This window comes from Hylobates moloch, unplaced genomic scaffold (genome assembly GCF_009828535.3).
Source record: "Hylobates moloch isolate HMO894 unplaced genomic scaffold, HMol_V3 SCAFFOLD_13, whole genome shotgun sequence".
NCBI lineage: Eukaryota > Metazoa > Chordata > Mammalia > Primates > Hylobatidae > Hylobates > Hylobates moloch.
Genome location: NW_026652288.1, coordinates 30,381,171 through 30,407,808, shown reverse-complemented (window position 1 = coordinate 30,407,808; position 26,638 = coordinate 30,381,171). Strand labels below are relative to the sequence as shown.

At 39.2% G+C, this 26,638-nt stretch overlaps 1 protein-coding gene across 7 annotated transcripts in view; it reads right to left on the bottom strand.

The window, feature by feature from the left end:
* Positions 1-1,322: 1,322 nt before the first annotated feature.
* Positions 1,323-26,638, bottom strand: part of LCLAT1 (lysocardiolipin acyltransferase 1) — a 201,969-nt gene continuing 176,653 nt past the window's right edge. For all 7 annotated transcript variants that reach the window (XM_058426479.1, XM_032172608.2, XM_058426476.1 and 4 more), the window contains one exon: positions 1,323-5,715. In XM_058426479.1, the coding sequence (XP_058282462.1) occupies positions 5,213-5,715 (503 nt within the window). In that variant the 3' untranslated portion in view covers positions 1,323-5,212. The remainder of the gene's footprint in view (positions 5,716-26,638) is intronic.

The following is a 26,638-nucleotide window of genomic DNA, read 5'->3' as shown; positions in this document are numbered from 1 at the left end:
TCCCTCCACTGGGAGGTTGGGAAATTTGATAGTTGTGGTGGACATTTGTGGTAATTTGGCCATCCAGCGTCAGTTCATCCTGTTCTTGATAACAAGTGTTTGATTTTTGTCTTAAAATTCATCCCTCCTCCATCCATGCTGTCCAGGTTACTCAACAGGCTCCGCAAGTAACCCAGGGCTGTAACAAACGTCATGTATCTGGGCAATTGACTGGTTCAGGAATGGGTACTGAAACCCAATACTGGGTTGCTGTTGTGCCACAGGGACAGCAGTCTCTCTTGTTCTTTCCCCCTGGACTTGAACCTGAGAGGATGCAGGGCTGAAGTGGCTGCAGGCACCATGCCACCCCACATGGATCCTGCAAATCAAGCCAAGGACAGCACAGTTGTCTCTTTAGTAATTTAGTTTAAAAATATTTCAGTATGAAGAGGGCACTGTATATGTGTGGATTAGTATCTTATGTCCATCTCAGGACATACTAGCTGGAATTTGAAGCTCTCACTGGAAATCCACCCTCCAGAGAGGGTTGCTTAAGCCTTTTATATAATTTATCAGTGAAATGAATAATGCTGAAGGTAAGTAGGTGGTGAGAAACAAAGCCCTCCTATTCCTTTTGCTTAGATGGAGGACAGAAGTCCCACAAGCCCAATGTCCCAGTCTGTGGGACTGGCGCTCTTGGGGCTGGGTCTGGCGCTCTTGGGGCTGGGTCTGTGCTCTTCTGGTCCTGCATTCCCCTTTCCCAAGGAACAACGTTGTGGACTCCCCTCCACATGACTCTTATCACACAAAATGCTCACTTGAGAAGACAGAGGGGGGCACTGCAGAAGGCCCCATTACAAGAGGCTCCATGATTCTCATGTGTTGTCTGTTTGCTAAACACATTTTTATACATTTGTCAGATTTTGGTCCAAGATTTGCTTTTATATACTCCCCAACGTGAGGTCAGGGACCGGGGCACAGAGTCCCACTTATCTTAACTAAGAGGTGGTCATGCTCATATTTATATAAGATCTCACATTTGTGGAACAACCAAATTGTTCTCAATAGCAAGGCTGTGCTAAGAGATGGAGGAAAATCAAGTTCTGATGACATTCGTTGAGTCCTTAATTCAATAGTGGCGCCTGGACTTTTTCAATTATGGAGGCAGTACATTGTTTTCTTGATTAGGCCACTTTTCTGAACATCTGTGGAAAAAAGAGACCTAACTGGCCAGCTTTTTCCTTAACACTAGACACTGCAATGCAAGGCATTGTGGGGGAAAAAGTAGCACCTTAACCTGCAGTTACTTGTCATTCCTGCAAAAACAGAACGTAACACACATGTAAACTATTTAATTCACTCCTTTATTCTGGGATGTATATTACAGATAACACAACTCACAAATATACCATCAGACATTGAAAACTAAGGCCATTCTGTGAGTTATTTTTAAAACTTGTTGTTTTGCACATAATGATCTTTAAAAAAACATGAATTACCAAAACCAAGATTCTCTTCTGAAATGAAAATTTAATGTAGGTACAGGATAACTTTAGGGCTATATCTAATCTGAAGCTTATCAGGTAGCAAAATCATTTTCGTTTTCTACAGCATAAATAACAGCTCTAAGGCAACCACTACCTCAGCATGAAGCTCACTTTTCCATGTTAGAGTAGTGTTTACCTGCTACAGTGACCAGTGTTTAGAGACCATTTCCCTTTCGGTAGCAAAAAGAGACTTTACCTAAGAACACACTACATACTACAGAATCCTTGGAACAAGAAAAAGAAAGGGAGCTGTAACTAAGGCACTGAAAGCACATTATTTGTATAAAGAAATGTAAACAATTTAACACCAACAGGCTCCCTCCGTTGGAGTCTTTATTGTAAATGCACACCGGGGCATCATAGTCAGGGCTAGGGTTTGAAGTCTGGGTGAAACAAATGTTTCTGCAGAGTTCAGAGTCTTGCTGCCACTATATGATTTCTAACATGGTACTGTTGAATTAACTAATTTCAAAGTGACTCAAGTGGAAGCTGGTATTTCCCTTGAATCTGAGTTTTAATAGCATTAACAAACAAGGAAGAATTTTATGGAAGTCCTAAAATTACGGGCTCTTTCTAACATTTATGAGTCTTTTATCAAGTTCTTCTAATGAATTTTAGGATTATTTTGGCTTATTTCATCAAGGAAGTTTAGTGTAAGAACTTGTTACCTAATGAGTGCCCCTCCTTGTAAGTTCATATTTCAAGTTGCATGGTTCATGTCATAAATAAACCACACTTGCTTTAACATCGTTCAGAATGGTACATTTAACAATTGGACATATAGCACTGTAAACAATTCAAAGTCCATTGAGCTTACCATGAAAGAACTGGAAGTGCGTATGTGTCCTGCTGCAGACGAACAGCTGCTCTGGCTCTGGTGCGGTGCGGTGCGGTGAGGTGAGGTGGGCAGGTGTGGAAGGGAGAATTCCTGAGGCCAGTCACAATTATTGAAGCTAAACTAATTTCTTCCTGACACTTTAGTATTAATTCTAAGTAGTTCTAAGTTCTAAACCATTAACTGTATAGTTCTTTAATTTTTTTAAATCAAAGAAGTAAAACGCTTTCACACAGATGAATGTATAGGAAAACACAAATAATGACAATTTTCAAGAGGCTTATTGCAAAAAAAAAAAAGAAAAAAGGACAATTATTTTTGGAGTTACTGTCTCTAATTCTTAAAAAGCAAGTACAGCGTCTATATCTCTAAGTTTTAGTGCTATACAGCACTAAATGTACTTTATGAATTTGGGGTAGGTAAAGTTTGTATTTTATCTTAAACATGTTTTCTATGATGAAAAGGAACAAAAGTGTAAAAAACGAGGATTGGCCGGGCGCGGTGGCTCACGCTTGTAATCCCAGCACTTTGGGAGGCCGAGGCGGGTGGATCACGAGGTCAGGAGATCGAGACCACGGTGAAACCCCGTCTCTACTAAAAATACAAAAAATTAGCCGGGCGTGGTGGCGGGCGCCTGTAGTCCCAGCTACTCAGAGAGGCTGAGGCAGGAGAATGGCATGAACCCGGGAGGTGGAGCTTGCAGTGAGCCGAGATTGCGCCACTGCACTCCAGCCTGGGTGACAGAGCGAGACTCCATCTCAAAAAAAAACAAAAAAAAAAAAAACGAGGATTTTCCCTTCTAAAGGTTTCAAAGCGTTAGAGGACATGCAATTAAATGTTGTTACACCTTGAACAATGAGCCTCTTGAGTCTGTAGGAAGGGCAGACGGGCTCCATTACCAACAACTTTGGGGTAGAAAGCACAGCTCGCCTCTTTTACCCAGTACAAATGCAATCCTGATTATAAAACTATTTGTGTTTCTAAATACAACCAAAGGAAATCTTAGAGAAACATAAATTAGAAACCTCTTTTATTAAGGGGAAACAACAAAAAAAGGTGCTTTTTAAAAGAAAAAAGAAAAAAAAGAAAAAAAACAAGCCGTAAAACCGTGAAGTTAAAGAGCTGGGTCTGGAGCAGATGTGCGTAACTAGTTAGTTGCTCCCAGCAGGATCAGAAACAGCTTTGGGGGAGCAGAGGAATATGGGTTGGTGTGTTTCAGAAGACGCACCAGTTAATACTCTTTCAATAAAAATGATGTGTCAACAGTGTTCAGCCTCAACCAGTGCTTTCTCACAGAATCTGCTTGGTAAGATCAGTTCACGATGTGTTTACCTTTCATGGCAATTTACGATGCAATTATTGGGTAGGTCACTGTCAAGCAAAAACGAGATATAATTACAGAGAAGGCATTCATGCCCAAAGAGTACATAAAGCAGTAAGTAGCTTCTGAGGCTGGTTCAATGCAGAAGTAAAACTGACAGGTTTGCTAACAGCAAAAGACTTTTAATTGCCTCATATTTTCTGCAGCTCTGACCAGCATCCCTCTTACATGACCAAAAAAAAAAAAAAAAAGTGTGCAGCTCCAACAGAGTGAAAATGATAACACTTTTCTTTTGCCTCAGAAGGAGACTGGTGCTTGGTGTGCTGGATTTTCCACTGACTCCAAATGACAAGAATATTTGGGCAAACAACTGGTCAAAAGTGGGTTTAAATATTACTATTGAAAAAGGAAGGCTAAAACTAAAAAGAAAGATCACTTGCTATCATTATTAAGGATTAATTTTTGTGTTTTATTTTGGTTTTAAGGTAAAATTTGTCAAGGCTACAAGGGGTTGAGTAATTTAGGATAAACCATTACCGCCCTGTCTGCAAGCCATTTGTTGGTTTAATGGTAGATGTTAGATACCCATGCACATGTAGAAAAAACAACCTTCCTTTTTTGGTAGGTTGTAAAGAAATATTTCAAAAGACAGTTTCTGACTGGAATAACAGAATGTTCTGAGGAGTGTTCCTTTAAAAAAGTATGTGACTTCATGTATACCATTTTTAACAGAAAAAGCTACACCTGCCAAAATGTTGTAAGGAAACCAGCACTATGCATGCAACACTGAGTGTGAGAAAGGAACTTAACTTAAACTGTATTACTTCCTATCTTTTAAAATTCAAACTACAGTTTCAAAGTGGAGAGCCTGTGGTTGCTCCCTGAGTCCAGGTTTTATCTTCCACGAGAGAAAAGGGCACAGGTGGTCTTTTGACGTCTTGGTCAGCACACGATGTTACGAATAATGAAGGGCTTCCTGTCAAAACGCTTGATCGGTTTCACGACAAGGGGGTTCCGTTTTCTGATCTTAAGGATGAGATGGGTTTGGCGCAGGAAGAAGTATGCTAAGGGAGGGAGCCTGGGCACCACCTGCCTGAGTACCTGGAGGGACAGCGTTCACCTCAGTGAGGTGACCTAGGCAGTCCAGTAACAGCATGTGATCCGGGCCGTTGTTGACGTGTTACAGATCTGCCTCTGGTATGGGGAGTCTGTTAGGATTGGGCCTTTAAGAAAAACGTGTGTGTTCCTTGTCGCTAAAAGCCTGATGATTGTTGTTTAATAATATTCTGGCCCAAGTTATTTCACCCCGATCACTCCCTGCTATGTACACAGTATTGAAATTACATTCAGAGATTAAAAAAAAATTGTAGCAACATTTTTCCCACAAAATTAAGTGCAAAATATCTTTAACAAATAATGATGGCAGTAAGAAATATTTGACATAGTCATGCAAAAATGCATCTGAGCTTACAAAGGTTTAGAACATTTCCAAAATATGCCCTAGGTTTTCACATGGTAAACCTTATAATCTTACTCATTTTTCTTTGAATTTAAATGTGGCTGTTTGTGTAAAAGTCGGTAACATGCAAGTTCTATGATCTCCAGTCCACCAAATATTCTCTCTTGCAGCACAAAGATTACAATGGTGATTATAAAATACCACTTAACAAGACTGTACAAATATATGAGTAGGCACATTGCAGGGCTGAACAGGGTCCAGTACAGTATAGAGAGCAATCTGACCACAAGGACCCTGAGTTCAGACTTGCAAGGTGGAATGACACTCTGTCCGGTAAAATAAAAATTCTTCTCCCCTTGATAGAAGGAACGCAGCCTCTCTTCTTTCTCTTCCCACCGTTTGTGGCACCAGAGTTGAAGGTCCTCCTTGGATGTGGGGAGGGTGTCTATTGGATACCGGTGGACGTGAAAGTGGATTTCCCTGGGAAAGTCTCCTTGGAGGAGGTGCTTCTCTGATTGAGGAATGTTGTGAGGATACGCCACAGTGATATCATGGACAGCATCAAGGTTTTTACCTAGGTTTTGAAAAGATGAAAACATAGATGAAGCAGTGCTCAATTTGGGTGATAATGATGATTCACACTGCAGGGCAGCACCAGAAACCGAAAAATCAGGACAGTGTGAACCACAATGAACAAACAAGGTTAGAGATACTGGTGTTCGTGGACACCTGGGTCAGTATTTACCAGTCATCTTTAGTTTTATTTCCTGCTTGCTAATTACCACAAAAATCTTTTAGAAAGAAAATATCTTCATTTGCAGAAACAGTAATCTGCCATTCTAAAACTATTAAGCACATTAACTTGAATTTGAGATGGGAATTAAACATTACAGGGCTAGCTCCTTAAACACCAACAGAATTCAGTTTTGATACCTCCTATTAATATAGCCATCTCTCCAAATAAAAGTAGACTTTCTCACCTTTAACCCAATGTTACCACGATAGCTACTGAAAAGAAAAACTTAAAATCAGACTTAGGTGGTGAGAAACATGTGAAAACTACCATATACTTTTTTATTTTAAAAAACATCAACTTGAGCTACAGGGGCACACACCTGTAAGCCCAGGTACTTGGGAGGCTGAGGTGGGAGAATCACTATTGCCCAGGAGTTCAGCCTGGACAATACAGTGAGACTCAGTCTTTAAAAATAAATAGATAAATAAACTTGAACTCCAAGTAAGACCCTGATCCTGTATCCTGTCATCCTGAATTTAACTTAGGGGGTAAAGTGTTTTCACTGAAGTGTTTTCAGCAGTCACAGGCCAGATTGCTAGATGCTGGAGATAGTCAAGTAAGACATGGTCCTAAACCTCACTCAAGATGTTCTCAACGTAACTGGCGAGGCAGGCATGCATAAAGGCCTAAATAGACCTTATGGGAACACATAAGGTGTTAGTAAAGGAGAGGAATGAGGTGGGGTAGTGGCAGAGCAAATGTTCCAGCAGAAAAGCACAGTGGGGATGGGAACACTAAAAGTGGGCAGGAGCCATGTGGTCCAAGCCCTTATGTTATTCTTCAGAATTTAAACTCAATTCTGTAGGTGGCAGAGAAGCATTTTAAATGGTGAACTACTTAAGGATTTCAGACAGAAGGGACCCATATGTTTCATTTTAGCAAAGATTACTCTCTGGGGGCAGTGACCAGAATGGTTTGGAGAGGACCAGGGGCAAAAGAGGTAGAGCAGTTTGATGGCTATTGCAATACAGCAGGCAAGAAATGGAGAGGAGGTAGGGGCCAAAAAAGACATGTCCAAAAAAGTTACAAGGAAGAACTGATGTGATACTGTACAGTGGTCAACTGGATGTGGCAGAATGGGGAGGAGGAGCAGGGAGGAGTGAATCCAGGTTTGTCTTTGGCTCAGGGTACCGAGTAGATGGTGGGGCCATAGAGATTAGAAATGTAGGTGGAGTGTTGGACCTGTAAGGGACCTTGGGGATCACTTAATCCAATTCTTTATAAGAGGCCGAGAAGTTTGGAATTTTGCCCAAGGGCACACCGCTTGTTGGTGCGGAGTCTCTGAATGTTACTTTCTCCTGAACCATGTTACCTTCAGTGAGAAACTTTTGATGAGGACTTTGATTACTTACAGAACCATATGATGCAGACAAAACTAATCTGTGCTGACAGAAATCAGAACAGTCGTTGCCTGTGGGGGTGGGAAACAATGACAAGGGAGCATAAGGAAATTTTCTGGGTGACACATTTTTAGATTCGGGTGTGGATTACATGGTGCTTACATATGTCAGAATAATCAGATTGCACATTTAAGACATGCGCATTTCAGTCTTTACATTTTACCTCAATAGCAGTAGTAAAGATAGGAAGCAATTGCCCCACCTTATCCCACATTTACCCTTACCACTGAACAGGTTAGGTTGTATTCACTTTTTAAAAAATGATTATTCAAGTTTTCTGCAAATGTTTGTCAGTCTCCATTACTCTGTGATTTACTTTAGGGTAAGAACCAGGCTTCAATTTGGTTTCATAACTGAATTATAAAATAATCAGCACTTAATGAGAGCTACTTTATAAATGAAAATACCTACACCAACAGGCTTAGATTCAAAGTTGAAAGGACAGCCGTTTAGGAGTGCTGTATATTGTTCGTAGCGGGTAGAGGAAGTGCAAATGAAAGGCTGACTGAAGAAAGCTTCAGTGGAGGCCGGGCGCGGTGGCTCACGCTTGTAATCCCAGCACTTTGGGAGGCCGAGGCGGGCAGATCACGAGGTCAGGAGCTCGAGACCACGGTGAAACCCCGTCTCCACTAAAAATACAAAAAATTAGCCGGGCGTGGTGGCGGGCGCCTGTAGTCCCAGCTACTCGGAGAGGCTGAGGCAGAGAATGGCATGAACCCGGGGGCGTGAAGCTGGCAGTGAGTCGAGATTGCGCCACTGAACTCCAGCCTGGGTGACAGAGCGAGACTCCGTCTCAAAAAAAAAAAAAAAAAAAAGCTTCAGTGGAGCTGTATTTGAAGACAGACTAGGCCAGACCTGCTTGGCTCCAAAGAAGAGAACTGGGGGCTGGGTGCAGTGGCTCACACCTGTAATCCCAGCACTTTGGGAGGCCGAGGTGGGCGGATCACCTGAGGTCAGGAGTTCGAGACCAGCCTGACCAACATGGTGAAACCCCATCTCTACTAAAAATAAAAAAATTGGCCGGGCGTGGTGGCACACGTTTGTAATCCCAGCTACTTGGGAGGCTGAGGCAGGAGAATTGCTTGAACCTGGGAGGCAGAGGTTGCAATGAGCTGAGATCATGCCAATGCACTCCAGCCTGGGCAACAAGAGTGAAACTCTGTCTCAAAAAAAAAAAGAACTGGGCCAGTAGTCAGAAGCCCATGGGAAAAGCTTTGTGACTGAGCTGTCAAGAGATGATCTATTTACCATTTGAGAAAGGGCTGGTGCTGACCACTTGCCTGGTATGCTATAGTGGGAATTTACATGCTGAAAGGTGGGCTGTCCGATCAAGCATCCAAAAAAGACCCTATTTCATCTCTGATAGACTGAGTATGATACATTCCTTAAGATGTTAATATGTTTACCTGTTAACTCACTTGCATTTAAAAAAAAAAAACAGGCAATCTTTCATCTCTATTACTTCATGAGAGATGAAGCTTTTCCTTGACTAGACAGTACAAGCTAGTTTAATATTTTAGAGCACTCTCTATCTGCAGACCTCAGAGGCCATTCATTTCTGCCCGCCAACCACAACCATAATCCTTGTTTTAGTTGCCTTTCCTCAATGCCACTCACCCTTTTCTTTCTCTCACATGGAGGTAAATAAGACGTCTTTACCTCCTGTAACTTGTCATGCCAATTAGCCAGATTCAGGACTATGTTCACATTTCATTTACTTTCAAAACTCCTCTGCAATCAATACTTCTGCTTCTACCATCTGCGTAAATACTTCTCTCCTCAATCAGGATTACAGGTCTTCATCAATATCACCTTTCACAACAGCCTTGACCGATCTCCTTTCCCCATGTAGCTCCTTCTACCACTCTACTCAGTCATTCTACATGACTGTCACAGTCAATCTTAAAATCTTAGGAACAGCTCATTCACATGGCCCAGCCTTTCTCATACAGGTGGTTCCTAATGCTTATGGATCAAATACAGTCATGTGTTTTTACAAATTGGTATCAAAATGGTGAGAAGAATGACCCTTTCTTTCTTCCTTCTTCTTGATGATCTATAGTAAAGGTGTGTGTGTACCACGTGTGTCTGTGGGATTATAATGTTCTGTATAGAAATGGCAAGTTTTGAGATGGCAAGTTTGATGGCACCACTGAGAAATTTTCCTTGATGAAAGATTCTAGATTCATGGCAGCACCGAGTGTGGAGGGCTGTGGACACAGACTGCCTGGGATCCCGGCTCTGCCTCTTGCTGAGTTACTCGATCTCTCTATGGCTTACTTAGTTCCTATAAATTACCTAAGAAGGTTGTTGTGAGGCTTAAATAGCAAATTCTCAATAAAGGCTGTTTACTAGGCTGTACCCTTTTTCTCTAACTTTACCTCCTGGAGTCCACTGATACCAACATAGTATGCAGGGTAAATCACATTTCAGTACTATCTCCATACCACTGTCAACAGCACTATTCACCTGGGCCCTGAGAATGCCAATTAGAGACCTCTTAATTTAACTTTCCTACTCAACACAAATATTCTAACAAGTATTTCACAAAATTGCCAAAAATACTCCCTCTGCCTCAAATATTCAGCCTTTTTTCCTGAAGTATTTCATCTCAAATCCTTTCAATGTCTAGTTCAAATGCCAAGGGTTCTAAGAAGAAGCTTGTTCAAGTACCAAGGCCCAAAGTGGCCTTGCCCCCTATGAATGCTTAAAGCACATACACTGATAACCTCATTTGGGTACCTGGTTGCCATCCTGTGCCCTTACTAGATGCTCAAGTACATTAGGGGCAAGGACTATGTCTTTGCTTTTTTAGACTTAGTACCAGCACAATGCCCTCCACTAAAAAGGCTCTAGAAATGAGTAGTTGACCAATATTTGTATGGTCTGCTATCTTCTCATCTAAAAATATAGAAAATAATTATAATGCTCTCTCCATTGAGTTGTGTTAACAATTTGGTGAACTAATGTACAGTGAGCTCTTTGAACAGTACTTGGCACATAGTAAATTCTTGGATGTTAGCATCTACTACAATTTCTATGACTTGTTCCATGGTATGTTTTTTTTTTTTCAACTTGGGTTCTATGAAGTCTTGGTTCTGAAAGAATTACAACAATCTTGTGAAGGGGGAAAGGGTTCACTTTACAAAAAGGTAATATTCCAAAAGTTTTTTTAAAATTGCTTGTTTAAAATCTAGAACTTTAGAATGATATTATAATTTAATTAAAATGTCATCTATATTATAAGCAAGTAAAGAGTAACACTGTAATGTTAGAAACTAAAAAAGACAAAGTGATGAAGGGAACTAGGTGTGGAGAGAAGAAAGATAGCTTATACTTTGACACTCATTTCCCTGAGCAGTGCTGGCAGCCTAGGCTTTCCTTAAGCATCATAGAGACTCGAAAATGTGTTAACTCCAAAAGCAAGAGAGGAGGAAATGAAGAATGGCTTTTATACATGGAGAGTTGACTATCTTGATACTTTTATTTTATATATATATATATATATATATATATATTCGTGTATATATATAGAGACAGGGGTCTTGCTATGTCACTCAGACTGGTCTTGAACTCAAGTGATCCTCCCACTTCATTCTCCCAAAGTCCTTGGATTAAAGATGTGAGCCACCACTTCTGGCCTGTCTTGATAACTTTAAAGCTTTATATTAAGTAAATGTCTCCAAACACAAAAGCCACAAAGCCACATGTAACTCTGTACTTCTTGAGTAGAAGAGCCAAATTCTGTGCAGGTAGAAGAACTGATTTCTCATATCCTATCAAGACCTTCTGACACCATGGCCTCTGGCACAGGGAGCCAGTACCAACAGACAACTGAGCTTCTCCGTATAGGGAACAGGTAAAAGAGGTTAGCATGGCCTCGGGGCTTGGTTCATATGAAAGTGACAATAATGAAATGGATAGTCAAAAGTTGAGATGTGCCTCTTTCATTTACCATTTATAATTGGGCTAAAATACTGTAATATGTAAAGAAAAAAATGTTCCTGCAGTTACAAAGGATTTATACTGCCTTTAAATCTTTCGGCATGAAAACAACAGACTTTTAAATAGGCAAATTAAGGTGGCTGCCACCAGTAAATGCCATTTTTAAAAGATCTCATTGCTTTTTAGATGCTTTAAATTATTATTTATTTTTATTTTGAGATGGAGTTTTGCTCTTGTCGCTGGCTCACTGCAACCTCCACTCCTGGGTTCAAGTGATTCTCCTGCTCAGCCTCCTGAGTAGCTGGGGCTACAGACGCACACCACCATGCCCAGCTAATTTTTGTATTTTTAGTAGAGATGGGGTTTCACCATGTTGGCCAGGCTGGTCTCAAACTCCTGACCTTAGGTGATCGACCCACCTTGGCCTCCCAAAGTGCTGGGATCACAGGCGTGAGCCACCGTGCATGGCCAGATGGTTTAAATTATAAATCTATGTGCTGTCTATTCTGTCATCTGCCTATATGGGGTTTAGAAAATGGGTTTGTTCTGTTTCAGACACTGTGACTATTGGAAAGTTTCATATTTTAATATTTTATAAAGCCAGCACTGTGTTAGAACAACCACACTCCCTTGGGCCCATGGTTGTTTATACCCTGGAAGAATGAAGCACTTGCTTAATTTTTAGTCTCAGAGTGAGGAAATCTTGAGTACTTTATTCGTGTTTAAGTAACAGAAGCTTAAAGGCTATAACTGAATTTTACAAATGTAATATCCAGCATGAAGTGTCTCTAAGCACATCAAGCTGAGCCTATGACTATTACAAGAGTCCCAGCTCACTGAGAATGGGAGGGAGCCCAAATCCTTACACATCTGTATGTTTAAAACAAAAGAATGGAAAGAGGCTTTTGTAGTCTCTACATGCATAGTACAGTGAAGAAATCCTGGTTTGTTCATGCCTAAGTATCAGATCCAATTATACAGTTCAATGACAGAATAACACAATTTTTTTAACTCAAGTGATCTCGTAACAACTAAAATTTTTCTTTCTCCATTCCACAATCAAATATATGCAGACTATATAAACATGTAACTTATTTTATTTATTTATTTTGAGATGGAGTCTTGCTCTGTCCCCTAGGCTGGAGTGCAGTGGCGTGATCTCAGCTCACTGCAACCTCCGCCTCCTGGGTTCAAGCAATTCTCCTGCCTCAGCCTCCCAAGTAGCTGGGACTACAGGCACACACCACTACGCCCAGCTAATTTTTGTGTTTTTAGTAGAGATGGGTTTTACCATGTTGGCCAGGATAGTCTTGATCTCTTGACCTCGTGATCCGCCCACGTCGGCCTCCCAAAGTGCTGAGATTACAGGCGTGAGCCATTGTGCCCGGCCACATGTAACTTATTTAAGATTACATTTTAACACCTGCTTTAAAAAAATTAAAATAAAAATCTATTTTCTATTTTCCAGATCTAAATTCATAAATCTAACTGCATGGATTAGAGTTTTGAGTTAAGTAGCTTGTCATCTAAGATGCATTTGAGTTAAAAGGAAATGCTGAGGCTGCTGATTTTGTACATTGTTTTTCAAATTAAAAAGAAAAATTACTCCAAGAAGATAAAATTTGGATTTAGTAACTCAGCAATCATTCACTGTGCCACATTGACATGGCCATGTAACAGTACATAGCTAGTAATAAAGCACGACAGATTGGCACTAGTCAGTACATTTTGAAGAACAGTCTTCAATGGACTGATTCAGATATATTTAGACTAAAAATACCAATAAATAATATACCTTTCAGCTTCAAAATAAAAGGGTATGCATGAAGCACTTAAAACCAACTGGTATTAAGGCTCAAACAGTACCATTTTCTTTGAGTATTAAAATACTACTGTTTCCTACTAGGAACATTATTAATTTCTCCTTCTACATAAGTTGAATACTTAGGCAACAAAAGGTGCAGTCAGGCAGCTCTCAGTCCTGCCTTTTACCAGCTCTACGACTTTGGCATGCTCACTATAAGCCTTGGCTGTAAATGGACACAACAGTCCCTACCCTCATAGGGTTTTGTGAAGAGCAAATGGGATATGGACTTTACAGTGCTTAGAGAAGTGCCTGGCACATAGTCTTCACAGGTTGTTCTTGGTGTATCATCATTATTCTTCCTCTAGGTGGGATAATCACCATTACCACTTGATGTGAATTTAGATTTAGGTTGCTATCCTTTACTTTCCTTTTTTCTCTAGATTTCCTTGTCCTTTGAGAGAGATGAAGTCTGTTATATGGCATGATGTGGTTTATTCTCACCATGCAGTCCACTCCTCTCCCATAGCATAGAGGGAGAAGCAAAGCTGTTTAGAGGACTGACTCTGGCTCCGAGCCCTATTATGTCTGGCATATATTCCTCTCCATCCCTACTAACTCACTCCTTAGACATTTTAAGCGAAGCATAGACATTAAATTGTCCCATGGCATTCAGAATTAGAAGCTGATGATCTGTGATCTAGGATCACTGGCCATCTGTCCCATCTTTTGTTGTTGTTGTTTTTTATTAAGTCAAGGATAGTACTCAATCTTTTTCTAAATAAGAACCATCTTGAGCTTCAAAGTTAACCTTCAGCTGGAAAGTTAAAACTAAAAATGGTATACTTGTGAACAGTCTTGCTTATTCAACTTCAATTTGATTCTTTACAGATATTTTTAGAGACACCTATTTTCACATTTCTATCCTAAATCTGTTGTACTGTTTGTGTTTTGTATAAATGGTGAATCTTTTCAGTGCTGTTTATCTCTCCTAATGAATATTGGTTCTCTGGATCTTCAAAACAAGTTTAATTTTCCAGATGGAATAAAAATAGGTCAACATGTTCCAAAATTTGACTTTAATACATTAATAGATCACTGAAAATCTGAATAACAGTATGCACTTGCTGAGGCTGGACTTAAAAAAGCAATGTGAAATTTAAATCACAGCTCTTGGAACTCTCATATATAAAAAAATGAATAGCTCCAAGTGCCTAGCTATTAACAGTACTTATCTGCTATGTCTCTATTTTACTGATAATTTCTACAATTTAAAACCGTGGAAAGTCAAGGCTGAGTACCTGTTAATTTCAAGCTTCTTCAGTGAAAACATCTGAAATTTGCAAGGAATATTTTTCACATAATGCATTAAAAATAAAAGGAAAAGTAACTTTGCTACTATACTGAGCTTCCTAGCAAGAGTGATAAACATTGACCTCTACTGGATCTGGCAACATCTTGATACTTCAAGGACATCATATAAATTATAATCACACTGGCCCTTCAGCACCCTGAATATTTCCTTTGTGAGAGATGCCAAGTGTGGTGTAGGGCATGGTGTGGTTTATTCTCTAACATTCAGTCTACTCCTCTCCCATAGCACAGAAACAGAGCCTTTAGGATACTGACCTGAGCTAATCATGGCAACCCTATATCCCTTACTGGGGACTGGTTCAGGAATAAGTTCACCACTCAATTCGGGACAATAAGATATGAGAGGAGTATATGTCTAGGGCTTCTAGAGAAAGTTGTCTTGGTCCCAAGAGAAAGCCCTACGAAAACCACGTACAGAAAGCCACAAGAAAACCACATACAGCTGACACCATAGAAGTCAGAATGGAGATAGAAGGTACCAGGACCTAGCTCAGATGGCTGGGTGCCAAAATTTAACCTTTAAACATACCCTATTGCTAAAGTTGTGGCTGTGTCAATGCATTTCCTTACCTTTCAACCTGGTTTGAATCAGGTTTTTGGATATAAGCAGTTAAAGTACTCTAACTGATACAGTATCAACTGGTGGGAGTTAATCATCAATTACAACTTACAGGAGAAACTTTGGCATTTTCTGTTTTTGAACAGGCTATTTCTTTTGAGTGTTCTATTTACCTTCTACTGTTACCCTAACAGCATGCAAATCTCTGACTGATATATATGTGGACCCTAAGGAAGCATTTCTCCAGTATCACCTTAAAGATTCATACTTTATTTCAAAGTACATTTTGGCTCATATGAGGTCAAGTCCCTTTTAGGTGACTCAATGCCATTCATCCTAAAAAGCCAATGCTGAGAAATGGACTTCTCTCAAGTGAAGAGTCAGGGTTCATAACAAACTACAGATAGTCCTACATGTGGGCCTTCAAGATAATTTGAAAAAAGTAGAAGGCTGTTTTCTCTGTGCTTCATATTTAGATATAAAAGTAATTTTATATTAGCATTATCACTTACTTTTTTCATGTGATACTTTATTTCTCTGAATTTGAAAAAATATTTCCCTTATTACAAAAGGTAATAGAAGTTACTATAGATAAATGAAGAAAACGCAAGTTAAGTCTATAGAAGAAAAAAACTGGAATCATACCAACTGATTTCCTTTAGGTATATATCCTTCCATTTGTTTTTTCCTCCCCAAAGTTCAGGTGATACTTATACACATAAAACACCTATGGAAATGGATTGTTATAGACAATTGTATCCTCAAAATTCATATGTTGATGCCCCAACCTCCAATGTGACTATACTTGGAGATAAGCCTTTAAAGAGGTAATTAAGATTAAATGAGGCAAAAAAGGTGAGGCCCTGATCCAGTATGACTGGAGTCCTCATAAGAAGAGGAGGGGACACCAGGAATTTCATGTCCAAAGAATATCACGTGAGGACACAGTGAGAAAGTGGCCATCTGCGAGCCATGAAGGAGAGTCTTCAGGAAAAACTGACCTTGCCAACACATGATCTTGGTCTTCTGGCCTCCAGAACAGTGAGGAAACAAATTCCTTTTGTTTAAGTCACTCAGTCTCAGTCTGTGTTATCTTGTTATGGCCTCTCTAGCAGACAAATACATACATAACATATACCTTGAAAAAAAAAAAGATCTAGAAATGGAACCATACTGTAATACTGTTGTATAATTTATTTTTCGTGCATCTTTCCATCGATGCTGTTAAAGACTTTCTAAAACACGTTATAGATGCACAATATTTGATTATATAGATATCACATTTAAAAAAGTTTTCATATTTCTAAGTTGTTTCCACAAAAATCACGTTTAAATAGATATCTTCAGAACCTTAACTAAAAAGGATATGAACACCTTAATAGGCTTTAGCTACATATTGGAAACTGACCAGAAACATCAATTTAAATGCACACCAAAAATGTATAATAGTGCTTTCCTTTTCACACTTTTACTAATGCTTGGTATTGTAATTTTATGAAAATTGCCCAGGTATATAATTTTGTATATTTCTTTTTTTTTTTGAGATGGAGTTTTGCTCTTGTTGCCCCGGCTGGAGTGCAATGGTGCAATCTCAGCTCACTGCAACCTCCACTTCCCGGGTTCAAGTGATTCTCCTGCCTCAGCCTCCCGAGTGGCTGGGATTACAGGCGTGTACCACCACGCCCGGCTAATTTTTGTATTTTTAGTAGAGACAGGGTTTCACCACGTTGGCCAGGCTGGTCTTGAACTCTGGACCTCAGGTGATCCACCTGCCTCAGCCTCCCAAGGTGCTGGGATTACAGGGGTGAGCCACCATGCTCAGCTTCATTTTGTATTTTTATGTCTTTGATGAGAAAAAATAAGTTTATTGGAAAAACACAGTGGTAATATAATTTATTTGTCATCTTCTTATGACTTTGCAAGAGTTCCTTACTCTCTACCATATATATAGTAAATGTTTTCTACATACTAATTTTGCCATATGCCACTCTTGAGTTTACTTTGTTGGATTTGCTCCTCTGAAATGCAGCTTCATTTTCTTTATCCATTTTCTATAAGTTGTTTGTCTCTAGCCAATTTGCAAAGTCCCTTCTTTATCACAGATTATTAGTCCTCTGTACACTGTGTTGCAAGTATTTTTATCAATCCATTATCTATCTATTGACTTCATGGCATCTTTTCCAACCCATGTGTGTGTCTAGTCAAGAAAATTTGTTATAGCTTCTGGATTCCTAGTTTTGTCTGTCAGTCCCTAATATACATGTATCCCATATTTCTCTGAAAGATGAAATACGTTTTTTTCTTTTAGCTTTATAATCCAGCTTTACTTTCTTTCAAATAGATATCAGTTTTTCAAGCAAAACAACTCCTGGTTTCACCTTGTATTGAAATACCAACTTGATATTTCAATTATGGCACCGATCTCCTTTCCTCTTGTATTAAAATACCAACTTGGTCATTTATTAAATTCTCACATATATAGATATCTAGTTTCCCTTCTCTTTTCTGCTCCACTGATCTGTGAGTATTCCTGCTTCAAGACCACACTGTTTTCCTTAGTGACTCAGTATCTGGTAAAGCAAGTGTGCCTCTGTATTCTTTTTCAAACTATACTTGGCTTCTCCTGGAACAACTATTTTGCAATACAAACTTGAAGAGCATTTAATTCAATGCCAAAACAAATACCTTATATCCCTCCCAAAAAACCTGTCCTGCAATTGCATTTGCATTATATTTACATAACAATTTTGGAAGAATTGGCAATTTTATATCCTCTTCTCATCCAAGAAAATGGTATGCTTTTTCTTTCCTTTTGCTCAAATCTTATTTTATGTCTTCTAATAAATTTCAGTTTTCTTCACATAGCTTCTGTGATGTTTTTAAAAAAATTTATTCCTAAACAATTTCATAGTTTTTATCACATAACTGTGAATAGAACATAATTGTGAATACAACATGTGTTTCTATTTCTGTTTTTAGGTAATCACTGCTAGAATAGGGACAATTCTTTTGTTGTATATTTATATATAGCCAACTTACAAATTTTTTTTTATTGTAATTGAACTTTTACTAGACTTTTTGACCTTATAGATTGCAGCAAAAACAGTTCTATGGTCAATTTTCCAGTCTTTTGGTAGTTTTATTGCTTTCATTAACATTTACTTAAAGTTTTGAATTTAAAATGTGAGTTTTAAAATGAGATCTTTAGCATATAAGATGCTGACTGCTGAGTTTTGGTAAAAATCATATTAAAGTAGTTAACTTCTATTTTATTTTCCTAGTGTTTATTAGGAATGGCTTGACTTTATCAAATATCTTTTCAGCATCTAAGAGTAGAATTTTTTTTTAAAGAAAATATTAGTCAAAGATCTGTATGAACCAAAGTCTTTGTAGTTAAAAGGAAAAAAAATCCGAAGAGAAATTGAAAAATAATAAAATTATAGTGTAGGCTTCACTACTTCTACCATAACTGAACAACTCCAGTAGATAAAAACTAGTTAAATAAAGGAACTGAATAGCTATTGATAAATGTGGCTTAATAGATTTATACAGACCTGTGAAAAAACATTTTAAATGGGCCATTTTCAAGGCATAGTAAGTCTAAGTACTGGCAGCCAGCCTGCGAACATAACAAACTGCATGGCTCATGCACTTAGAAGGTCACAAAATAAGCAAACAGAATGTAGAGGAGGGGTCAGCCTATAAAAGGGAAGAAAGTTTCGTTATTGGGAAATCGAAACTTAAGTGGGGAAGGACCAGGGTATAACCTTATAAGGCGGATGAGACTTAGGTGACATCAGAGAAGATTCTAACCCCAGAGTACTCGACCAATGGGGAACTAGGGGAGGGACTTGTGTGCCAGGAGATAAATTATCTGTTGTAGCTGGCCTGGGTGTGCCTGCCCACCAGACACTCGATCTTGCAAGACCACTATTAAAAAGTCTCACTTTTGCTGTTCTTTATGACTCTAAGTCCATTCTTTGGGTTTGGATGGGTGAGTGTGTTTCTCACAGACCCATTTGATACTCAAAAATATTTTAAAGGTATTAGTAACCATGAGCATTTATAAAAATCTGATTACTTACCTAGTGGCAAGACAAATTAAACACATTTTGTAAAAACTGAGACTTTATGATGCACATGCTCACATCAAGATTCCATAAAAATAAATAATAAAATATTCCTCTTTTTAAAAAAAGTTTAGCTAACCCATGGATAAAAGATAAAATCAAAAGGAAAATTATGAATTATCTAAAAAGGAATGAAAAAGAGAATCTATAGGATACAATGAAGACTGCAATAAAAAGAAAAATTTATGATCTTACATGCTTCATTACTAAAGAGGAAAACTGAAAAAGAGAAACTACTCATATTGAAAATTAGAGGGAGAAAAAAAAAGAATACAAATGGAAAGGGAAAGAGAAAATTACTAAAGATAAAAAGCAGTACTTAATATAATAAAACTAAAAAATACATGCAGAAGTTAGTTATTTGATAAGATGAATAAGATACTTAAACCCTATGGATCTGACTGAGGGGAAAAAGCATAAATATTTAAGATTATATACAGTAAACTAAAATCATAAATACAGAAGAGCTTAAAGGATTATGAAAACATGAATCTACACACGTGATAAAATCACAAAGACTTGTATACAACATATATACATCTGTAAATTCATGTACTCATAATCCTTTACATTCATATACCTTCTTTGTTTTCATTATCATTTTTGAGAAAGGGCATTCAAAATTCAATGTGAAAACAAGAGCAGTAACAAAGTATATTTTATCTTACTGTTGGGCCCAACAGATTTGTTTACAAGTTGCCAAAACCCCTGCAAATGAAAAAACAAAAGCCTAAAAGAAGCATGAGCATGTGCATAATCTACTAATTTGCTGGTCTTTGAAATAAATGAGACCAGAGACAGTATATTATTATAGTTTCTATGCTCTGATGTTAGGATTGAAGATGATTAATGATGCATGTGGCTATTACTATTTATTGAGTGCCTCTGATGTGTCAGGCATTATTCATGCCACAAATTATCTACAGAGCACTCACGGTGCCCGTCATAGCTGTAGTCATCTGGGGTACATGGGTGAACAGAAAAAAAAATGCTTGCCCTTACAGTTTATCAGTGCACACAGTCACTTTTAAGTATCGTAAGAGCCCATGAGAGATTATCTTTCTTTTATACTTGCAGAAACTGAGCCACAGACAAGTCACTTGTTGAAGATCAGTTAGTGGTCAGTTATGTATGACTCTAAAGCCTTTCCACTATGCTACTTTACTTTCTAAAAATGGCATATTAAGAACAGGAGCTACAGAGTCAGACTGACCTGGTTTTGTACCCATCAAAACTATAGCAGACTGTTTAAATTACATTCTTGTAAATCTACAAAATATATAACAATACAGATTAACCCTGTAAAACTATGCCCCAATATAAAGTCTAATGTTATTAATCTCCCTACCATCTTCTGTGTGATTTTGCATATAACAGAGTTTACTACAATTTCTTTCTTTTCTCCATTGAGAGGAAAAGTAAATTTGGCTGAAGATGGGATATTATCAGTAAGGTAGGGGGCAAGCTGCTGTCTTCAGGAGTAAGACAACTAGAGAGTAGAAGGTGAATGTCTCTGGTAAGTTACAGATAGCAGTTTTGTCTTTTCCATGGCCCTGGTTGTAATAGCTCTCATTTCGTTTCTAACTGAGCTTATTTGGATCTTCTCTCTTCATTTTTTGGTTAATCTCACTAATGGTCTATCAATTTTATTTAACTTTGCAAATAGCCAGCTTTTTGTTTCATTTATCTTTTGTATTTGTTTCAATTTCATTTAGTTCTGCTCTGATCTCGGTTCTTTTCTTCTGCTGGGTTTGGGTTTGGTTCTTGTTTCTCTAGTTCTTGGAGGTGTGACCTTAGATTGTGCTCTTTCAGACTTCTTGATATAGGCATTCAATGCTATGAACTTTCCTCTTAGCACTGCTTTTGTTGTATCCCAGAGGTTTTGATAGATTCTATCACTGTTATCATTCAGTTCAAATAATTTTCTAATTTCCATCTTCATTTCATTATTGACCTGACGATCATTCCGGAGCAGGTTATTTAATGTCCATGTATTTGCATGGTTTTAAGGGTTCCTTTTGGAGTTGATTTCCAGTTTTATTCTGTTGTGGTCGGAGAGAGTACTTGATATAATTTCGATTTTCTCAAATGTATTGGGACTTGTTTTGTGGCCTATCATACGGTCTATCTTGGAGAATGTTCCAGGTACTGATGAATAGAATGTATATTCTGCAGTTATTGGGTAGAATGTTCTGTAAATATCTGTTAAGTCCATTTGTTCTAGGGTATAATTTAAGTCCACTGTTTCTTTGTTAACTTTCTGTCTTGATGACCTGTCTAGTGCGGTCAGTGGAGTACAGAAGTCCCCCACTATTATTGTGTTGCCATCTATCTCATTCTTAGGTCTAGTAGTAATTGTTTTACAAATTTGGGAGCTCCAGTGTTAGATGCATACCTATTTAGGATTGCGATAGTTTAATGGTGGACCAGTCCTTTTGTCATCATATAATGTTCCTCACTGTCTTTTTTAACTGCTATTGCTTTAAAGTTTCTATTGTCTGATATAGGAATAGCTACTCCTGCTCATTTTTGGTGTCCATTTGCATGGAATATCTTTCCCACCCCTTTACCTTAAGTTTATGTGAGTCCTTATTTGTTAGGTGAGTCTCTTGAAGACAGCGGATACTTGGTTGGTGAATTGTTATCCATTCTGCCATTCTGTATTTTTTAAGTGGAGCATTTAGGTCATTTACATTCAATGTTAGTACTGAGATGTGAAGTACTATTCTATTGATTGTGCTAGTTGTTGCCTGAATACCTATTTTGTTTTCTTCATTGTGTTATTGTTTCATAGGTCCTGTGAGATTATGCTTTAAGGAGGTTCTATTTTGGTGTATTTTGAGGATTTTTTTCAAGATTTAGAGCTCCTTTTAGCAGTTCTTGTAGTGCTGGCTTGGTAATGGCAAATTCTCTCAGCATTTGTTTGTCTGAAAAAGACTGTATTTTTCCTTCAGTTATGAAGCTTCTTAGTTTTGCTGGATACAAAATTCTTGGCTGGTAATTGTTTTAAGAAGGCTAAAGATGGGACCCTAATCCCTTTTAGCTTGCTGGGTTTCTGGTGAGAAATCTGCTGTTAATCTGATAGGTTTTCTTTTACGGGTTGGTTTCCTGATGCATTTGCCTTACAGCTCTTAAGATTCTTTCCTTCATCTTGACTTTAGATAACCTGATGACTATGTGCCTAGGCGATGATCTTTTTGCAATGAATTTCCCGAGTGTTCTTTGAGCTTTTTGTATTTGGATGTCTGGATCTCTAGCAAGGCCAGGGAAGTTTTCCTTGATTATTCCCTCAAATATGTTTTCCAAACTTTTAGATTTCCCTTCCTTGGGAACACCAATTTTCCTTAGGTTTTGTTGTTTAACATAATCCCAAACTTCTGGGATGCTTTTTTTTTCCCCCATTCTTTTTCCTTTGTCTTTGTTGGACTGGGTTATTTCGAAAGCCTTGTCTGAGCTCTGAAGTTCTTTCTTCTACCTGTTTGATTCTATTGCTGAGACTTTCCAGTGTACTATGCATTTCTCTAAGTGTGTCCGTTTCCAGAAGTTGATTGTTTTTTATCTATGCTATCTATTTCTGTGGATGGTTTTCTGTCCATATCCTGTAACATTTAAAAAGTTTCTTAGGGCCAGGCGTGGTGGCTCATGCCTGTAATCCCAGCACTTTGGGAGGCCAAGGTGGGCGGATCACAAGGTCAGGAGATCGAGACCATCCTGGCTAATATGGTGAAACCCCGTCTCTACTAAAAAATACAAAAAATTAGCTGGGCGTGGTGGGGGCGCGCCTGTAGTCCCAGCTACTTGGGAGGCTGAGGCAGGAGAATGGCGTGAACCCGGGAGGCGGAGCTTGCAGTAAGCAGACAGCGCGCCACTGCACTCTAGCCTGGGCGACAGAGTGAGACATCGTCTCAAAAAAAAAAAAAAAAAATTCTTTGAATTGGTATTCACCTTTCTCTGGTGCTTCCTTGAATAGCTTAATAGTCGACCTTCTGAATTATTTTATGGGTAATTCAGAGATTTTGCCTTGGTTCTGATCCATTACTGGTGAGCTAAAGTGATCTTTTGGGGCTCTTAAAGAACCTTCTTTTGTCATATTACCAGAATAGTTTTTCTGGCTCCTTCTCATTTGGATAGACTATGCCAGAGGAAAGATTGGGGGCTCAAGAGCTGCTGTTCAGATTCTTTTGTCCCATGGGGTGCTCCCTTGATGTGGTGCTCTCCCCCTTCCCCTAGAGATGAGGCTTCCTGAGAGCTGAACTGCAGTGACTGTTACTTCTTTTCTGGGTCTAGCCACCCAGCAGAGCTACCAGCCTTCTGGCTGGTTACTGGGGAGTGTTTGCAGAGAGTTGTGTGAGGTAATCCATTTTCAGGTGTCTCAGTCGTGGATACCAGCACCTGCTCTGGTGGAGGTATTGAGGGTGTGAAGTGGACTCTGTGAGGGTCCTTGGTTGTAGTTTTGTTTAGTGTGCTGTTTTTTGTGTTGGTTGACCTCCAGCCAGGAGGTGGCACTTTCCAGAAAGCATCAGCTGTGGTAGCATAGGGAGGATATAAGTTTGCCCTAGGGCTGTCTGGATAACCATTTGGGTTTCTCAGGTGGTAGGAGGGACAATAGAGCTCCCAAGAAATTTACGTCCTTTGTCTTCAGCTATTAGGGCAGGTCTCAGAGAAAGGCCATCAAGTGAAGCCAGGGTTAAGCTGGTCTAAGCTCAGGCTCTACTTGGGCTGGGCTTGCTGTGGCTGCTGTGGGGGATGAGGGTGTGGTTCTCAGGCCAATGGACTTATGTTCTCAGGTGGATTATGGCTGCCTCTGCTGTGTCACACAGGTCACCAGGGAACAGTGACAGGCCTCACCCAGTTCCCATGCAGCCTGAAAGGCTGGTCTCACTCTTGCTGTGTCCCCTCAATAGCTCCAAGTTTATTTCCAGGCAGCCGGTGAGCAGGGCTGAGAACCTGCCCCAGGCTACAACCCCCCTCACTGAGAAAGCAAGCAGGGCTTTCAGGTTTTGTACCTCCCAGCCTGCCGCATCTTCTGTGATCATATCTACACTCCCTGTTCACCACCTTCACCAGATTCTGTCCAGGAAATTTGACATTCCATCAAAGTTGTTACAAAGTTCAGCTGGAAGATTCCTTCTCCCTGTGGTCTTTCCCCAATTCCACTGGCAGTCCTCCCCAAGGACCCCTGTGAGACAAAGTCAGAAATGGCTTCCCTGGGAACGAGAATGCCCACAGGGCTCTCCCTACTGCTTCCTCTACCCCTGTATTTTGCTTGGCTCTCTTAAATTCATCTCAGCTCCAGGTAAGGTCAAATCCGTCTCACAAGATCTGGACCTTCAGGTTCCTTCTCACACTTTGGTCACTCACAGTTTTTTGGCTGTCTCACGGAGCCTGCAGTGGCAAGCTGCTTCCATCAAAGGGTCTGTGGATTCTCTCAGCTTTTATGTTTCTGCAGTATTTCTTGGATCAAAAGCCCACGATGTGAGTCTCTACAGGCTGCTCTGTCCATCCAAGTTGGAGCTGCGAGTCAGTTCTGCCTCCTACCCGTCATTTTGTTCCCATCTCTTCTTATAAGGGCACTAATTTCTTTCATGAGGGGCTCCATTCTTATAAGCTAATTTCCTCCAAAGGCCCCACCTTCTAATAAATATGTCACATGGGAGATTGAGGCTTCAATATATGAATTTTGGGGGAACATAAACATTCACTCCACAGAAACATCAAAACATTCATTGTAGTAGTAACTTTCTGTTTAAATTCAATTAGAACATGAGAGTCAACATCTGGATGAGTAGTTACTGATCCTAAAATTTAAGCCGGGAGAATAACAATACATGAGGGGTAAATAAGGACTTTTGGTGGGTTGAATAGTGTCCTATCAAGATACCTGGCCACCGGGACTTCAGAATGTAACCTTACTTGGAAATAGGAACATAGCAAATTTAAGGTAAGGATTGAGATGAGATCATCGTGGATTCAGGTGTCCTCTAAATCCAAAAAAACGTCTTTACATATAGAAATATAGTGAAGACAGAGGCAAAGGTTGGAGTTATGCAGTGACAAGCTAAGGTATCCCAGGAGTTGCTAGAAGCTGGAAAAGGCAAGGAAAGATTCTCCCCTAGGGCCATGGGAGGGGTTCATGGACCTGTCAGCATCTTAATTTTGAATTTCTAGTCTCCTGAACTATAAGAAAATGAATTTTTTATTGTTTTAAGCCACGAAGTTTGTGGTAATATTTTATGGCAGTCTAGAAAACTAATACAGTATTAAGAAATATCTAATGACAAGGATTGCTTTTCTCGTAGTCTTGATTTTGGGGAAGAAAATTTCTTCTGAAGTTTTATTGTAGTTTTGAATTATAAAGTGGCATATTTTGAGAAGAAGGAAGCATGATCACCCAACTATTAGAAATAGCTATATGCAAAATGGAGACTTTTAATTTTCTAAATCTGTCTGAACAGGTGAACTGCAGGTTCCTATGGAAAATAGGTTCCTATGGAGCTGCCATTTTACAGCAGTTACTACAAACTATAGAGATCTGTTCCTTAGTTGAGGAAGAGAGGCTATATGACAGTAGTTCTCAAACTCTAGTGGCCTAAAAATACTTGGGGAATTGAAAATGAAGAGTTCTGGGCTTCATTCCCAAAGACTCTCCCTTAGTTTGTAAGGCTGGGATGAGGCAATCTGTATTTTAGCAAGCACTCCAAGAGATTATGATCACATACAGGGGCTGGAAAGGCCACACTGGGGAAATAAATACTGGGTTATGGGGATAGTTCTAAGCAGAGAGGACCATGGGAAGTTGTATTCAAGAGCTGGGTTCTGGAATCAGATAAAACCGTAGGTTTTTTTGCTTAATTCCACTCCTTGCTGATGTATGGCCCTGAGAAACACACATAACCTTGGGGAGGATTAATTGAGATTATCCTTAGTAAGTGATCAATGAATGTTGCCTATTAAAATTATTTTAAAATTTATTTAAGGCAACAACAATTTTAACTTACATGACAGAGTGAATTACTCAGTAATAACAGTTAACTACCATAACTTGTGCTCATATAGTAGGAGATTTGTTTAGGGCATTGAAAATAGTTTATTCCCACTTTGGAACCTGAGAGATAAATCTTGCTAGATATGATTCTGGATAACTCTGGGACACGAAATGACTAAGCATTGGGGGAAAAAATTAAAGGGAAGAAGGCAAAGATAAGCTCTGCCGATACTGCAATTTTGCCTGAAGATCCTGGTGGCTTCTAAGTTTAGCACTCAAAATGAATTCTTGCTGCATTTGGCATGCTCAGCTTATTAATGACAAAGTTATATACTTGGGCTGGGTTGAATAGTGGCCTTCATGACCTCTAATTCAGCCCAGTTTTTCAGTAAATCCCAATCCTTTATTCACAAGGAAAACAACCAGAAATTCTTTTAAAAATAGGTGCATGAGTAAAGTATCTTTTTTATTAGCACTAGAATATCTTGTAAAGTTTCATATTTG